The sequence below is a fragment of the Anopheles cruzii genome, chromosome 2, assembly GCF_943734635.1.
Source record: "Anopheles cruzii chromosome 2, idAnoCruzAS_RS32_06, whole genome shotgun sequence".
NCBI classification, from domain to species: Eukaryota; Metazoa; Arthropoda; class Insecta; order Diptera; family Culicidae; genus Anopheles; species Anopheles cruzii.
This window is the reverse complement of record NC_069144.1, coordinates 53,309,528-53,324,318: the sequence shown is the minus strand read 5'-3', so window position 1 is coordinate 53,324,318 and position 14,791 is coordinate 53,309,528. Positions and strand designations below refer to the sequence as shown.

The following is a 14,791-nucleotide window of genomic DNA, read 5'->3' as shown; positions in this document are numbered from 1 at the left end:
GTCGTACCGACACCACAACCGGTCACACAATGGTTTAAGCGCAACTCATCACGCCCAGCCGACCCGCTTAAGACGCGGGCCACCGTGGTGCATTAAACGCGAGAGTGTGTGCGAGAACACAAACTCATTCCGAGCACCGTGCCACAAACTTTAACGGCCGCATCGCGATACGCGGGCCAACCTTTCACGATCGTTTGGTTGCGCGAGAGAAACACATTGCCACATACACACCACGAAACGCACCACGAGAGAGAATTGGATGGATTCCTGCTTATCTGACATTAAAAACAGGAAAAAGAAACGAAGCGATCTTCCATGCTCACGATGAATCATAATGGCGAACCTCTATCTTCATGTCCCACATTTGTTCGGTGCGAGCAAAGGAAACATATCGAAGAAGGTTCGCCAACACTGCTGCTGCTGGCGCGGCGGTTATCTCGATGCCGGTTTGTTGAATGTAAAGTATTCCGTTTCAGGAGGCAACATGGAAATTTTATTGTAATGAGTTTATTTAATTTTTGACATTTCATGAAATTTTTCTGGTGCGTACCTTTTTTGTTGTTGCAGAATTAATTTGTTTAAAAATACCAATGATTTTATTACACAATTTGATTAAAGTCGAGTTTCCGAAACGTATATTTACTTAGTGTCTGTGGCAGACAATGGAGGTTTTAGTTGATCAAACAAACCAAACCAACCATTCGTTGATCGTCCCCTCGTTTTAATATTTAAATTTCTTTGCGTCATCAATGTACGCAGCCGTTAGTGGCACGAACGCAGCCATTTTTAAGGAATTGGGAATTTTTAACTGCTTTTCACTTTGCAGAGTAATTAGATCAATTTTAATAAATGAGCACTGAAAACGATACTGGACACACAAACCACGTTTGCTGTCGATGATACATCCGATAAGGAACTGTCCATTTCGTACCGTTCTGGTTCGTTGGGAACGATGTTCTCCTGCGTCAGCTCATCGGTAGCCACCACGATGGCGTTACTGATCGTCTTGAGAAGCGGATACTTGCCAGTAACCGGGCCCGGAATGGAGAGCTTATCGCTGTCACCAAAATCGACGTATGTATCCGTTTCCGGCTCACACAGACCTTTAAAGTCATCCGTATCGACTGACCACACCATCAGCCCAGCGAGCCTCTGACGTACGGCGAATCGTACCTTGATCGCGATCGACCGCGTACTATCGTACACTACCACCTGCGACACGGTGTCGTTCGATTTGGTGGCCACTATTTCGGCCGCGGCAACGTCCCAGGAGAGCGTCCAGTCGGCAGGATTGCGCTTCAGCTCTGCGCACATCTCGTTGTAGCCCATAAAGCCGCTCTCATTCGTGAACGGTCCAGGGAAGCCCACTTCGTCGGACACATCACCCATTCGGGCTTGGGCCACCGGACTGACAAAGGTACGGCCATAGAACGGTAGACCCAGCACAAGCTTACTGGACGGAGCACCCAGATCGAGCAGGTATTCGATCGTGTACTCGACGTTTAGGAAGTCTTTGCTTGTCAGTGGTGCATTTGGACCAATCTGTCGGTTCCAGCTTCCGTTGTAATCGTAACACATTATGTGCAGAAAGTCTAGGTACTTCGACAGAGCCTCCACATCGTACGCCGAATCAATGATGTCCTTGCTCGCCCCAAAAGCGGAGGTTAAAAGTAAATTGTACTGCTTGAATGCTTGGCTCAGTTCTTGCACGAAGGCCACAAAGTTTTCCTTATCAATTGGACTTCCACCGCGCTGCGTTGGGTACTCCCAGTCCAGGTCCAGACCATCAAAGCCATGTTCCCTTGAATGAGCAAAATGATTAATGTTCAATTTGTAACCATTCGTTGGAAAAGCCATCAGCTTACCTAATAAAATGAACAGCATTCGTTGCAAATGCCTGACGCCTTTCAGGGTCGGCGGTCAGGTTGGAGTACGTTTCAGAGCCTTCATTCCAGCCACCGATGGCCAATAAGACTTTCAAATGTGGGTTAGCCTCCCGCATGCTTATCAGTTTTTCGTAGCCTCCCTTGCCCTCGTTTTCGTTCAGATCCTGCCATTCATCTGCAGAATAATAAAAAAATTGATCCAGCTCTACGTTACATTTCGTGTCGAACAGCGTAGAGACTTACCCAGTGGTTGAATGGTATTATTCTGTTCGTCCAAACCGGCAAATGCGTAGATGGCGTGCGTGCAGAGGGTAGGATCGAACGCGTCCAGGCTGTAGGAACCGGGACCCTCGCGATAAACGGCCCACGTTGAGATGTAGCATGTTACCACCATATCATGATCGGTTACTAATGGCACGACGTAGGAACGAATAATAGGACTGAACGAATATGGCATCCACTGTTACTTACCGACGCTACCGCTAACGAAGCTGATAATCCGTAGCAGAAGTAACCTTGCCAAAAGTGGCTTACTAATGGCGAATATGTGGCCCATCATTTGCCGTAATAGACCGTTGTTTGAAACTGATTCTTTTTAAGCTCCTTCAGCACCGGAAAAACGTTGCTTCTTTGATGTTACACTTTTTTATCGCTATCAAAGATGATCGGAACGCAATTGATAACGAGTGCACCGCGCAAACTGAACAGTTGCTGTCAACAAGGTTACCCAAACAAAACACTCTCCCAAATTAAAATCCAAAATGTGCAGCTACCATGTATTTCTTTCGTTGGCTCCAGAGTCCGACACGCCACTAACGAAATTGCCAGCGAATGCAAGTATGCTGCCCTTTCTATCACAAAAGGTGGTACTGTAAACAGTATCTTAAATCTTTGAATGATAAAACCAATTGGAAGATAAAAGCGATCGTGAAAGATTCGTTAAACCTATGTAACAGCAATGATGTGAGAAACAACCAAATGTATGCGAAAAATCATACTTGTCAGAACGTTCGCTGTTCCCTTCGGATGTTTAATTATGTTACACAGAAAAAGATTGATGGTTTTACGTTAATTTTTATATTTCTAACAGGTGCGTTTGCTTCTCCAGTGCCGCAGTAATAGAGATTCAAGAACAAACAAATGCCAGCAAAATATCGCTGCCTGGCCAATCTTCGAAATCCTCACGTTGCTTTCTTCGATCCTGAACAGTCCTAGTGTTGGGCGAATTTTATACTCATTTTCACGCCTCAAATGAACGAAGATCTTCTGTAGGTAAATATTACAACCACAATACGACACAATAAAAATCTATACGAGCGGATCGCTCTTCGGCAACAAGGGGGACTCATATAATCGTTAGGATATGTCTAGAAAGATGCAGCCAAGTGAGCTGCCACTAGTGATGCATTTGCATTTGATTGTATTCGTTTTGATATTTGTTCTTTTCTATCCCAGTATTCTATCAAGAACCTTACGATTCGATTGTTCCGCTGGTTTATATCCGTTCAGGAATGGTGCTTGCTCTCTGTGTTTTGCTGTGAGCCGTCTACCTATGCTACCTATTAAGAAGTTCATAATTTAGCCACCGTGCCTGGCGCACGGTGCGGTGTTCTAATATCTTACATCATTCAACAACTAAACTATGTTTCGCTACGCAACACAGCACATGATAAGGGCATCTGGGTGTACAAGGACGCAGAGTGGAATTTAGGAGTGACAGATAGAGGAAAAAATATTGCAAAATGCTCCCTTCCATTCCGTAACCACGTAATATCTTTACGATCCTGCTCATCCACCTTCACCGTACAAAACCCTTAAGATTAACTATACCCGCGGCCAGGCCGCGTCCGTGGTGCAGCGGCTAACAAAAGGCATGGAGAAAGCCGGAACTCATATTCTAGAAGATTAAAGTCTGTGCTCTCGTTGTAAAAGGTTATCCGAAGGAGAAGGTTGGGCATGAAAAGGTACAATAGTACATAGTACGATACTTCCAAAGTAGACCACATAAAAATGTTTCGTTTAAAAAGGTGCTTTTTGCGTTAATAGAGCAATTCATCATGTCACACGTGAGCATTGGTCCGCCTTCCGAGTTGCGTGTGATACTTAAGTAAGTGAGTAAGCTATAACAGCAATTCTACCATCGCGGCCGTTTGGTGACCATTAAATGGGCATTGAAGAAGCTCGAAATGTCGACTATACAGCGCGAATGATTTTAGTAGTATACTTTAAAACGGTGTATCACTTGCGATCACGACTTTCACGATAGTTCAGTGCTTTCTCTGGTTTAAAACTTTAATCGTCCATCGCCCGTCGCTAGAGAGCCGTGCCGTGTCATTGGGACGGGTGATGGGGGGCCAGACGAATTGCGGCTATCGGACAGTGGCAGCGAAATCCCGGTCGCCGTTAGACGCGTCTTTGTATCGTTCTCCTGGAACCGCTCCATAATTTTGGCCACTATCATCGAGGGTGGAATGTGTGGGTTGCCTTTGCAAGAAAGGAAATAAAAACACAAAGGTTAGAGCATCCGGTGGGAAAAGGGAAGAAAAATGCAAATAACACATTCATCACATTTGTTGCAGCGAATGCATTGTGCCCTTTAGGGGCGAAAAAGCAAAACCGAAAACAATGAAACTTAAACTGTAGTACATAACCACGATAGAAATGGAACGAGCAATGAATGTAATTTAAAGTAAAATGTGAATGTGTAAATTGTGTTTAAAGTGAATGTGTAAAATGTGTGACAAAAACTAAGCAAGGTGTTTAAAATTAGTACAAAAAGTGTGTTTTAACCGTAATTAAATCAAAATGAGCGAAAAGGAAGCTACTTAGGGTATATGCCATTCAGTAATTCTTACGAACGTAGCAAGGTGCAGGATCATCGGCTATTCTAAATCAAATTATGAAGAACGTACTGCAAAACAACAATCGCATGCATGGATCATATAGAAATTGTTAGACACAAAATCGAAGAGTCCACAGCAAGACACAAAAGCATACAGAGCACAAATAGGGTAGTTTACACTGCTTACACTTCGATTCGTCTGTTGCTAGCTAGCGCCCGAAGCGGAACCGAATCATTTGATTGTGACTACTGAATTCCGGATGAATAGATGACACGCTTCGTGTACAGCGGTGTGTACATTTAGTGAGTGTGCTAATAGACTACAAACATGTTTGGTTAGTGGGAACCGTGTTGTGCAAACGACACAATCATACACGACGGACGAGACGGAATAAGGCGGTAGAAGAGAGAAAAGCGCCAATGTTGCCCAGCACACCAGCGAGCGAGTTACAGCGAATTGATGAAGTTGCGCTTTTTATTCTTTCCGAGTCCTCGAAGCCACTTAGTTTCATGTATTACATGGGTCTCGATTGAAAGCGCTGCAGAATGTGCAGTTTTTCGTAATCGGCTGGAATAGTATGATCGATACGAGAGATGATCCATGAACGATCGGCCGGTGTAAAGAGAGAAAATGGAAAGGAGGAAAATATGAATAGCGAACCGTAACCTTCAGACTGCCATAGGAACAGATCCTACGAAGATATCACAAGGATTGAGAAAGCCGCGTCACCGTCTGCGTTATGCTTACCTACTAGGCCCCGATAGCCCAGGACACTGTTCTCGTGGATTTGCATAGAAAGTTGTTGCTGCCGCAGAAAAGCTTCCGTATCAACGCCCCGTACCTGTGATGGTTTGAGAAACCTATCGAAAGAGAAGCAAAGAAAACTCAGTTTCGTCTCTCTTCGGATGCTGCTGGTAGCACTGCGGAACCACACGTACCGTTTTGGTATTTTGGACAGTACATCCGTGCTGTGCGGTGCAGGGCCGAAGCCTAGGTTGAGCAGTATTTTCTCCGGATCGGGTTTGCGGGCATTCAATAGACTTTCGACGCTCGAACAGCGGCTCGAATCGGACTGAAGCGAACTGTCCTTTACGAGCATGGTGCTACGCCGTCGCTGATTATGTTGGCCAGCACCGGACATTTGCTGTTGCTGCTGTGCCGACTGACTGTGATGCTCCTGCTGGATACTCAATTTGCTCGACGTTCGTGGTATCGGACTCACCGGGACGGATCGAGTCAGGTTGCTGGTGCTGCCATTGTTGATACTCGAGCTGGTGTTGAGCGACGACGGATTGGGACAGCTATTGTTGCCTTCGCTGATGGCAAACGACTCGTCGTCATCGTTCATCTCGCTAAAACTGCGCCCAATCTCCATCAAATTGTATCGTCGCCCGGTGGCACGCGGATTTTCGCTCGAACTGCGCCCAATCCGACCGATACCCATCCGATGGGCTCGCGGTTTGGCTGGGTTAAGGTACACATCGTACGCGTACGGATGATGTCCTCCACCGGGGGCGGTGGCCGTGTCGAGTATGTTTTCCTTTTCCTCGTCCTCTTCGCTGATCATCCCCGGGATCAGTTCATCCGATTTGGGGAACGATTCATCGAAAGAGAACTCGTACGCATCGGACGGATCCACATCAACGACGCTCACCTCGAGAGGGTCCTCCTGCTGCGGCGACTCTGTGATCGAATGATCGTTTTCATGTTGTTCCTTGGGAGGTGGTTTTTCTTCACGAACCAATTCGGAAGGTACAGACGGAACCACATTCGGGTGCGCTTCCACAGGCGCATGCTCAGTATCACCGGATGTTTTGGGGATACCCATCGCACAATCCTGACGACTAGCATTGCCTCCAACTCCCAGCATATTGCGAATGTCCAGCTTCTTCGCCTTTATCAACCCGTACTTTGCTTTGTTCATGTTGAGCTTATCGTAGAACTCATTTATCTTACTCTTGCCTACACCAAACGCCGACGTGGACGACGCTGCCGGTTCCGGTACGTCCACTTCAGTCTGTCCGCCGTCCGGTGCACCGACGGGTGGAATATTGTCCCCGGGCGTGGTTGGGCTACGATCAAGGTTCGAACTGGACCGGTTGAACTTTCCCAACAGCGATTTCTTGGAAAGAAAGTTCCGTATCGAAAGTCCCGCACCTCCGTCGCTAGATTGCTTGGACCGATCGGAGTCCTCCCCAAGTTTGGCCACTTTCGGTGTGCTGGACGAAATGGTTGAATCTGGGACCGCGGGTGTACCGTTATTGTTTTGAGGGCTCTCACAAAGTACATTCTCCAGGCTGGCCGTGAAATGTGCGTTCCCCTCCTGTACATCCCGACGGTATGCTGAAGCCAGCTCTTCCGTTTGCTCGTCGCTACTATCTTCTCCCCAGTGCTGATCGTGCAGCCCCAACGACTCGACGTCAACCGTCATGCGGTGCTGGATTTGATGTTTTTCCGCTTCTCCAGCCATTGGAGCAACCGCTAGCTGACTTGATCCGGCCAATGGCCCGTTATCATCCTGCATCGGAACCGTTCCATGATCCGAATCTGGTGCATCGCTGGTGCCGGGGCCACTGTTTGGCATCTGTATGGAATCGACCCATTTCTGAACCGATGCCGGACTCTTCTTTCGCATTTCATCGACAATGTCGTTCAGCCAGTACCGTACACGTGATCGAACTGTTGCGCAATTGGCGCAAAAATATAAATAAATAAAAGACAAGCATTAGAGAGACGATGCAGCTAACTCGAAACACGGTGCAACAGTGAAGTTTCAGGAAGAAACCAGTGAAGCTAACATAGTATAAAGAGGTCTAAACATCCATTGGTGGACACCAAGTGCTGTGAAGTGAAAGATATTTGATTTCTAAAGGTGAATTTCGTTTGCAGAGACCAGCTGCTTCTGGAATGGCCATCAATTAGAGAAAAGGATTGTTTTCGTTTTGCCTTGCGTTGCCTCGAGTTCTTAACGATTTGTATATCGCTTTAAATTGTCAAAAACATTTGTTGCGAAGGAGAAAGATAAAATAAAAGGGAACAAACGTGCTCTGTTGCATGCCTCTACTGAAGTAAGGGTGGATTGAACGAATGCCACAAGATCCTCGTTGATCCTCTACTACGATCGTTAGGTCAGACCAATAACTAAGCCACACAGAAATTTGCTGGCCCACAGTTTACTGCTAACTTCGAAACTCTTTTTGTCTTCTTATCAAAAAACCGCAAAAGGGTTATTGCGAATCCCGACAGAGCATCAACTTTAGTGCAAAACTTCAAATTGGTGCTTAACACGGCTTTGTCCCTTCTAATAATGATAACCATTGACTTAGATGTATTCTTAACACGGCTCACATGTGCGTAACAACAGCGAAGTTTTCTCAACAATGTTCGACCAATGGCCTCTATTGATAACGCTGAAAAACGTACTACGTAAAAGAGAAAATCAACATAAGGACCCACCGACAAAATTTGGACGCACTTCTTCATCTTTCAAACGGTCTCATTCATAGTTAACAAAATTTGGCCCATTTCAGAGTTTCATACGATTCACAGGAATCCTTTGCAATGATGCACATTGTTCAGCGAAGCTTTCGATGGCTCAATACAAAACTCACTGATATGTCGGGATCGTATCCGGTGCACCTGAGACTGCGACCTGTGTTCGGGACTGGTGCCCAGCTGGTCAAGATACCGCAACAGATGTTCGATCTCCATTCGTTCCAAAAATATCACTTCAAACATTTTGCCACCTTAAAGCGACGATGTTACCAGACCCGCGCCAAAAACACTACTGGCGTAGTTTGCTGACCGTGCTGTGACCGATCCGAGAACCGTGTGCAATCGCCAGCCAGAGACCGACTGACACACTAACAGTCGAGTGGCAAATAGAAACAAACAGACAAACAATCGCACGCACGGCTGTGTGCGCTGTTTTTGCCAGTACAAGGACCAGAGAACAACATGTTTGTCAACGGGTTATCCCGGGCGAATGATGGTGTTCCATCGACCACAACGCCATTTGTACAGCATCCGGGGCCTTTAGGGTGAGTGGAAGGTGTGATTCCGTCCTTCCGTACGAGGCTTGCTTTATGTCACCTGCGATGAAATGCCTTCAGAAAGTGGAAGGTAATTGTAGACACGTAACCAAACACACTGCCGGGTGGATCTGGTACATCATACAACGTGCTACTAGTTTCGATATCTTGTCTGGGGGTCGTCACATGATACGGTAAGCTTCGAATTAAATTCAAATCACCTTCCCTTCGGTATGGCCCATAAAACTCCCGGCAACACCGAGGGCAGTAAGGATTACGCACTTGGCAAGAATAACCGAACCAATCCCCACCAATACGGCGAAAAAACAATAAAACGCAACGTTTATTTGCTGCTGAAAATCGGCTCCCATGAGTAATGTGTGCCGGGTTGGGAAATTTTGCCTCACGGCAAACCATGTGCCACCGCCATGCTGCAGCAGCGTGCAAAAGCTGAGAAGAAAGTCACAGCAGTCAAACAAAACGGGAGAATCATAAAAATACAAACATTTGAACGACTCAGAGGTGCATACCGGGAGCTATCGTTATCTAGCCTATCGCTTCCACCCCGCTTGCCAACCACGAGGCGCTGATAATTTTTAAAGTGCACAGAAACACGAGCCGGCAATGTGCGCCTCCACGCTCCCGGACGCGTCTCGATGGACAAGCAACGCCCGGAGCTCTCGGGCGGCCCCTGCACCTTGCGTGCGCCCCTTTCTGATGCTGATGATAGGTATGGTTTCGATGTAGCCTGTTTGTATTTTTTCAATTACTTATTGCTGGCCAATTTACACCATTTGCTGGAACCGAGTTGTTCAATCAGTTCCGGAGCGCGCGGCAAAATGTGTCTGTAAATGGAAACTGTTTGTCGCAGCCAATGCGCCAAGCAGCGAGGCGAACCGGCCAGTGTGGAAGGATGCATACCTCAGGAGATGGTAATCAGATTCTGATTCGTAAGAGTTTTGTTATTCCATCTACGAGTCCGGAGAAAATGTAAATCACTCCGTTCACGTGGTTCGCGCTTGAGCTCTGCCAACGGAGGATTATAAATCGATCGAATCGCAAACAGGGCAATGTTTTAGTAGTTTCTTAAATAGCAAGGCAGGCTGTGCTAACCTTGAGTTAAGAGCAAAGGCAGAACATTGTTACAAACTGTTGCTAGTGTTGCTTTGCCTTTAGGAAACCGCGAAGGAAAGGGACAAGCAACATACATTTTCATTTGAACTTTACATTCCCTAAGGGTTTCAATCCGATTTATGCGAATCCGGTGCGTCAGTCGGTATTTGTTTGAGTTATTAAAGCCACATGCACAGTGTAGTTGGTGAAAACATATGTCTACAAAGAGATAAATTTGCATTGCAGGTTCGATCGTTTACATGTATGTCAAGAGAAAGCAAAAGGGAATTTATGTTCATGAAACAGATAGGAAACAGCGATAGAAACAGGTAAAGGCACAACACAGGCATCCGGACAGTGGTGTCACGAGGGGAAAGAAGAGCAAAAAGAAAGTGAACTGATTGTTTTGCCAGATTGCTAAAACAAAATACACCGATCGTCTAGGACAAACCATTGGCGGTGCCACGGGGCGGAGCGACATCCGCAACGTTTATTTCCGAATCTGCTCCCAACGCCAGCCTGAAGGGCGGTTGCTGGTGCCGATGCTGTTGCGCCTCGTCTTCCGTCGAATGATGCTCTTCGTTCGATAAATGATGATAATCGGCAACCTGTTGATCGTCCGTCGGTGACAGGTGATCGTTACGCTCCATTGCTAGTTTCGTGTAGTAACAATAGAGACTGTGAAATCACGTAATTCTATCTTAACAGTGCTCGGGCGATCCGCAAAAGCAGCTGACTGCCCGACGGCTGACTTGTGCGGTGCAACTGATAGAAATGCGATAGTCCCCTGCGTTGGTTCCCCCACGAACAACGCAGACACAGTCACAGTCGTCGAGAAGAAACAGACGACGTCTCCTCATGCGCTCTACGTGACCTCCATCTAGCGAGTCAAAACAAAAACGCGCACCCTCCATATCGCGGGAGAATAAGGTGTAGCGGAAGCGACTTGACCAATAACGGCATCGACGGCACGGATATCCTTGAACGGGATGAAACATTGACTTCGAAAGCTGAGGACACCGCGTCCAGCTTCACGGTGCATGAGTCAGCTAGATCGTGTGGCAAAGCGGTTTCACTCCGCAAGTACCTTTTCGTCAACTTTCTTACCTCAACTGAAAATAGGCTCCAGGCTTGCCGAAGTTGTATTATAGGTTGTACGCTCCCGTTGGTAAACAGTCTCGCGCTGATCTAGGATCAGTAACGAAGAAACCGGAATGTTGGGGCTTTGTTGTGAGTCAGATGATCGGGTTGCCCTGATCAACAGCAAAGCGCACTCGTAGCTATCGATACGATCCCACACCACTAATCACAAAAAAACACTAAGGGGCCGCTTACTATTGCTTTCGACACTGGCCGCCACTTCCGCGATCACTACTTGTGTTGCTTGCCGGAGATGAGAGATTCACAATATCACGCTTGTACTGCTTACGCACCGCAGCAAAAGGCTGCTTACTGGCCAAAGGAAATACAAATTTACACCTGCCTTATTGCAGGAAAAAAGGAACTACACAATAAATTAACAAACATTAACATCTACTAAACGCATATGAAATCCCCACACACGACCACCATTTCTCGTCTCGATGGTTTGCTTTGACAGCCCGAATGTCAGCTGATTGGCTTCAGTGGCCCAGGTGGTGAAAAAGACCGTTTGTTTTGGAATTTATTAACCGTTTGTTTGCGTTTTATAAATTAAAAAGGGGTTTTTCAGCCAAATCGTACTTTAATACAGCACACAAAACTCACTACAATACGATACAAACTGGTTTATCGTGTCATAATAAATCCTTGTGTGTTTTGAATCGCCATGAGATTTCCGTAATTCTTTACTGGCAACCATGCGCACCGATAGAATCGCCAATTTGTTCGCAAACGTAAATAAACCATAAACAACACATTCATCATTTTTCCAAGCCGCTTCCAGAACGATTAATGATAATCAACTTTTTGAAGGAGTTAATATTTAGTCAGCAAAAAATGACCGATCAGGGAAATATAAAAGTAAGTAAAGTACATCCCTAATCGCGTACATATAATAAACCCTCCTTCTTAACGATAGATGGAGTTTGCTGCCCAAATTCGGAGTGACGATTGTGCTAACGCGATAAGAAAATCCTTAGGTGATGTGGGCGAAGTAGAGATTGATGTTGGGAAGGGAAGCGTCTTGGTTGAAACGGCACTTCCGTGGCTTGAGATTCACAAACGCATCGAAGCAACCGGACGAAGGGCCGTCCTGACTGGCTTTGGAGGTACATCCTTATGAAGTGAAAAAGTCCGTGTTTTCTAATTAATTGCTCCATTGTAGGTCAATCCGCAGTAGCAATGGTTGCCCACGGCAATGAATCTACCGGCGTGCAAGGTGTGGTTCGATTCTGCGCCATCTCCGCGACCAGTGTTTCGAGCAGTGGGGCCGTTGTTGACGGGACGATCGACGGGCTATCGGAAAACGGGCATTACCGATTGAATATACACGAATGCGGGGACATCTCCCAGGGATGTGATTCAGTGGGGGATATTTACGATTCTGCCGAAATCAGCTCCGATTCCAGTGGAAGGGCTACGATACGGTTTGTCAACAACCGACTCGACGTGGGAAATCTTATTGGCCGTTCAGTGGTGGTTGCGGAATCGTCAGACAGCGGTAGGCGTCTCAGCTGTGGCATCATCGCCAGGTCGGCAGGTATCTTCGAGAACTATAAAAAAATATGCGCCTGCGATGGTGTGACAATTTGGGACGAACGGAACAAATCGATAGTGAAGGAGCAACGGCGAGATCAAAAACAATCTGCATTATGAATGCTTATGATTTATGCTTTATTTAACAGCGCTAAAGCGCTAATACTTTTGAATGTGAGAATACAATTCCAGCACGACACGGTACAGGTATGGGGCGCAAGAACGGGTGAATAAATAGAATAAAGTACACAAATGTTTGTTCAGCATTATTCGACATTTAAGGAATGCTCGAGTGGGGCGCTCAGTTTGGCGATGCGCACCCGACAAGCCTGCTTGTAATCGAGCACGAGTTGATTACACTTTACCGGTGCAGAAATAGCGGTCGTCGAGTGAATCTCCAGCATCTTGAGGCTTTTTTCGAACGGTAGCACGGCAGTTAACATTTCTATCATTCTTACGAATTGATTCTTGGTTATGTTGTACTTCATTTCACCGATCGTGTGCTTGTACCACGACGCATAGGGGCCCAGTATCGCTTCGTTTGCGGTACATATTTCACGTGCCAATAGAAGCAATCCCTTCAACTTACTGGTTAATCCGGTTTCGATGGTTTCACGGAACAATGCTTTGATCCAATCTTTGACCAGTTTTGCCTTTTCATTGTTCTCCCCAACGCTTTTGGACAGCGCACTCAACATGTACAGTGCATGTTTGAGCGACATTCCGGCGGAGCCTTCGAATGCCTTTTGGAGAGTATCAATGCAGTTTGTTTCATCAACTAGAATTTCGTTGATTATAGCATCGAGAATTGATCCATTCAGACATTGCAGTTCGTCGCGCCAATGCTCCTGCTCGGCCAGCGCTTTATCCAGCGAACACACCTCTTCCGAGTCTGCCAACAGCAGATGCAAATGTTCCTTTCTCACCACGGCAAGCTCATCTGGCTGCAAATGCTCCTTGAGTGAGGCTAAATAGTTAGTAGGAATGATGTTGGGATTCTTCTTCAGATCCGTCAACGATGACCGAAAGCATCCCTTCAGAATATTTGCAAGCGCCAGAGAACGGTCGTTTTCTGTAATTCAACAATTTGGTCCGAAACTAGTGATGCAATTATGGCGCTCAGATGGGTTAGAAGCTTACCTTTGTATGCAAAGGAAATTAGGTGTGCAAGAAGAGTGTACTCAGTTTCCAGCAAATCGTTCATGATTTGTTGTGTTGAATCCGCACAATCGATGCTACAATTGTTAACATATATTAAATATTAAAGCAAAACGTCGAACCAGGGAACCGGGACAGCTCACTGACCTTAGAATGTACTCGCTGGCCGTTAGTATGTCTGCTTCCTGCAATATTGCAAGCAATCGGGCACTACCAATGTTCCAAGGGCAATGAACGAAACTCAACTTCAGGACGCACTGCGTAATGAGCTTTGTTAGACGAAAAATCCAAAATTTGCACTAATTTTAAGACGAATTTTACCTTTTCCTTGCTTCCCAGGTACTGCAGATGACTCCGATATTCATCTTCGTACGGTAGATCCAGAGATTCGACGCGACGCCTCGTTTCCTTTTAACGGTGAACGCTACGTTAGTGCAATTTATCGATATACCATCGATGTGCTGTGTTACTTACCACAGCTAAATGTTGTATGTACGCATAACTTATTGTTCCTTGATACACCATTTTTGCTGGCGCAAATCCGCGAAATCTGTTGTGCACTTTGAATGTTTTTGTTGTTGTTGTCCGGCCGCTGTCAAAAGCTGTCAACGCAAGGACGCACGCCAAAATGTGACAGTCGATGCGAACGAACCTAAACACTATGGGAAAAAAGTGGTCAATGATCATAAAACTATTTTAAAAAGTGAGGCTTTTAGTTATATTTTCCTAACCGTGCGGAATCTTGGTTTTAGTATTAAGGCCGGTCCACATGCAACGATTTGAATGCTACTTTGGTCTGCGCAGATCAAAGTCGTTATCGGATCGTAGCAATCTGTGGAGCGTCCACACGCTACGATTTTTACACTTTTTAAAATAGTTTTATGGCCGTTTACCATCTTTTTCCCATAGTGTCGGAGCCCGGGAACGCTAAGAAACGCTGTCATTATGGACTGTCAATAACGGACTGTCAGTTCCAGAAAAAAGTTGAAAGAAAAACTGAACGTTATTTCGTGTTTCTTGCACGTTTCTCTGCGGCACGCACATTTTTTTTCAGAGTCTTTAGCCTTTTCACAGTTCACAGTGA

At 46.1% G+C, this 14,791-nt stretch overlaps 4 protein-coding genes across 4 annotated transcripts; 1 reads left to right on the top strand and 3 right to left on the bottom strand.

The window, feature by feature from the left end:
* Positions 1-831: 831 nt before the first annotated feature.
* LOC128266958 (probable chitinase 2) lies at positions 832-2,442 on the bottom strand. Its single transcript, XM_053003748.1, has 4 exons — positions 2,358-2,442; positions 2,130-2,294; positions 1,866-2,061; positions 832-1,801 (listed from the first exon to the last, which is right to left on the bottom strand). The coding sequence occupies exons 1-4, from the start codon at positions 2,440-2,442 to the stop codon at positions 832-834; spliced, it is 1,416 nt and encodes a 471-aa protein (XP_052859708.1).
* Positions 2,443-2,946: 504 nt separating this feature from the next.
* LOC128267243 (uncharacterized) lies at positions 2,947-8,459 on the bottom strand. The gene is made up of 4 exons (XM_053004045.1): positions 8,341-8,459; positions 5,668-7,408; positions 5,477-5,589; positions 2,947-4,370 (listed from the first exon to the last, which is right to left on the bottom strand). The coding sequence occupies exons 1-4, from the start codon at positions 8,438-8,440 to the stop codon at positions 4,171-4,173; spliced, it is 2,154 nt and encodes a 717-aa protein (XP_052860005.1). The 5' UTR covers positions 8,441-8,459; the 3' UTR covers positions 2,947-4,170.
* A 3,302-nt stretch (positions 8,460-11,761) lies between these two features.
* LOC128267261 (copper chaperone for superoxide dismutase) lies at positions 11,762-12,791 on the top strand. The gene is made up of 3 exons (XM_053004067.1): positions 11,762-11,874; positions 11,933-12,122; positions 12,179-12,791. The coding sequence occupies exons 1-3, from the start codon at positions 11,806-11,808 to the stop codon at positions 12,667-12,669; spliced, it is 750 nt and encodes a 249-aa protein (XP_052860027.1). The 5' UTR covers positions 11,762-11,805; the 3' UTR covers positions 12,670-12,791.
* Positions 12,753-14,285, bottom strand: LOC128267253 (uncharacterized). Its single transcript, XM_053004059.1, has 5 exons — positions 14,182-14,285; positions 14,029-14,115; positions 13,855-13,964; positions 13,690-13,784; positions 12,753-13,621 (listed from the first exon to the last, which is right to left on the bottom strand). Exons 1-5 carry the CDS (start codon positions 14,230-14,232, stop codon positions 12,816-12,818), a joined length of 1,149 nt encoding a protein of 382 aa, XP_052860019.1. The 5' UTR covers positions 14,233-14,285; the 3' UTR covers positions 12,753-12,815.
* Positions 14,286-14,791: the final 506 nt, after the last annotated feature.

What these genes read in the sequence shown, in the direction of transcription:
- LOC128267253 (XM_053004059.1), bottom strand. Translation starts at nt 14,232, where the DNA reads ATGGTGTATCAAGGAACAATAAGTTATGCGTACATACAACATTTAGCT. An exon ending in GCCAGCGAGTACATTCTAAG is followed by an intron (nt 13,785 to 13,854) that starts GTCAGTGAGCTG and finishes TAACAATTGTAG; the next exon opens with CATCGATTGTGCGGATTCAA. An exon ending in AATTTCCTTTGCATACAAAG is followed by an intron (nt 13,622 to 13,689) that starts GTAAGCTTCTAA and finishes GTTGAATTACAG; the next exon opens with AAAACGACCGTTCTCTGGCG.
- LOC128267261 (XM_053004067.1), top strand. Translation starts at nt 11,806, where the DNA reads ATGATAATCAACTTTTTGAAGGAGTTAATATTTAGTCAGCAAAAAATG. An exon ending in CCGATCAGGGAAATATAAAA is followed by an intron (nt 11,875 to 11,932) that starts GTAAGTAAAGTA and finishes TCTTAACGATAG; the next exon opens with ATGGAGTTTGCTGCCCAAAT. An exon ending in CGTCCTGACTGGCTTTGGAG is followed by an intron (nt 12,123 to 12,178) that starts GTACATCCTTAT and finishes GCTCCATTGTAG; the next exon opens with GTCAATCCGCAGTAGCAATG.
- LOC128266958 (XM_053003748.1), bottom strand. Translation starts at nt 2,442, where the DNA reads ATGGGCCACATATTCGCCATTAGTAAGCCACTTTTGGCAAGGTTACTT. An exon ending in TAATACCATTCAACCACTGG is followed by an intron (nt 2,062 to 2,129) that starts GTAAGTCTCTAC and finishes ATTATTCTGCAG; the next exon opens with ATGAATGGCAGGATCTGAAC. An exon ending in AATGCTGTTCATTTTATTAG is followed by an intron (nt 1,802 to 1,865) that starts GTAAGCTGATGG and finishes TGCTCATTCAAG; the next exon opens with GGAACATGGCTTTGATGGTC.
- LOC128267243 (XM_053004045.1), bottom strand. Translation starts at nt 8,440, where the DNA reads ATGGAGATCGAACATCTGTTGCGGTATCTTGACCAGCTGGGCACCAGT. An exon ending in CTGTCCAAAATACCAAAACG is followed by an intron (nt 5,590 to 5,667) that starts GTACGTGTGGTT and finishes CTCTTTCGATAG; the next exon opens with GTTTCTCAAACCATCACAGG. An exon ending in GGGCTATCGGGGCCTAGTAG is followed by an intron (nt 4,371 to 5,476) that starts GTAAGCATAACG and finishes TTTCTTGCAAAG; the next exon opens with GCAACCCACACATTCCACCC.